Source organism: Frankliniella occidentalis, unplaced genomic scaffold, assembly GCF_000697945.3.
Source record: "Frankliniella occidentalis isolate FOCC.00 unplaced genomic scaffold, Focc_3.1 Scaffold2, whole genome shotgun sequence".
In the NCBI taxonomy this organism is placed as follows: Eukaryota; Metazoa; Arthropoda; class Insecta; order Thysanoptera; family Thripidae; genus Frankliniella; species Frankliniella occidentalis.
Window position 1 is genome coordinate 3,176,718 of NW_026267132.1, and position 851 is coordinate 3,177,568.

The window sequence follows — 851 nt, forward strand, 5'->3', positions numbered from 1 at the left end:
TCATACGGCCGATACGCCGAGGTCTCCGCCCGGCACGGTGGTGTCCGAGGTCACGTCCGTCGAGGAGGTGGCGTCCGTCGCGTTGGGCGTCGAGAAGGGCGAGAAGGTCAAGTCCTTGCCGAGTCTGTCGGCAGAGAAACAAAAGTCCGGTAAGACGCACACTGACTGTAGCTCTCCGTGTCTATCCTGCACCAGCAGCAAGCAAGCGTACGCACCTGGAGATGGGGGAGCCGCCGAGCGCGCCCTTGGGTTCCTGCAGCGCGGAGTCCGCCACCCTGCGTCAGAAAGGCCAATAAGCGCTCGTTGAGGAAGAACGGGTTGACTGGATAATGCGCGGTGATCGCAGGGCGCGGCTGCAGCTTCTATGGAAGCGGCTGAAAGTTTTAACCGCGGTCCGCCCGGCGAAATAAGCGTGGCAAACTCTCAGCAGCCCGCTGCGCCGTGCTTTGCGCCGAGCTTCCGGAGGTGCGCCGTAGCCTCCTGTCCGACCCGACCGGGAGCGCCTCACATTCACTGCGACTCTGCAGCCGGCTCGCGTTTAATCCGTACAGAGTTTCAGCTCCCGGAAAAGTGTTCGCGATCCTGTTATTGTTCGCAGAGCCGAAAAGTTGGCCGTTGGCCGTGCCTGGCTCTGTTGCCGCCGGGGGGTGGGGGCCCGGTCCACAATAGAGCGTTGAGGGTCGGTGAGGCCGTCCGGGTCAAGACACGCGCAACGCCAGTACCATAGACACAACAGGTGAAACACCGTGCACCCCACCCTCGACCCCACCTCAAATCAAAATAACAACAAAATTAAATAAGTACTTTATCAATGTCTAGAAAAAAATTGAAAAGTTAATATTGTTGAGAAA

At 58.8% G+C, this 851-nt stretch overlaps 1 protein-coding gene across 1 annotated transcript in view; it reads right to left on the minus strand.

The window, feature by feature from the left end:
* LOC113204406 (beta-alanine transporter-like) overlaps positions 1–851 on the minus strand; it is a 42,621-nt gene continuing 41,770 nt past the window's right edge. The window contains exons 10-11 of the mRNA XM_052263963.1: positions 216–275; positions 1–124 (exon numbers count right to left, since the gene is read on the minus strand). Coding sequence (XP_052119923.1) covers positions 1–124; positions 216–275 — 184 coding nt within the window. The remainder of the gene's footprint in view (positions 125–215; positions 276–851) is intronic.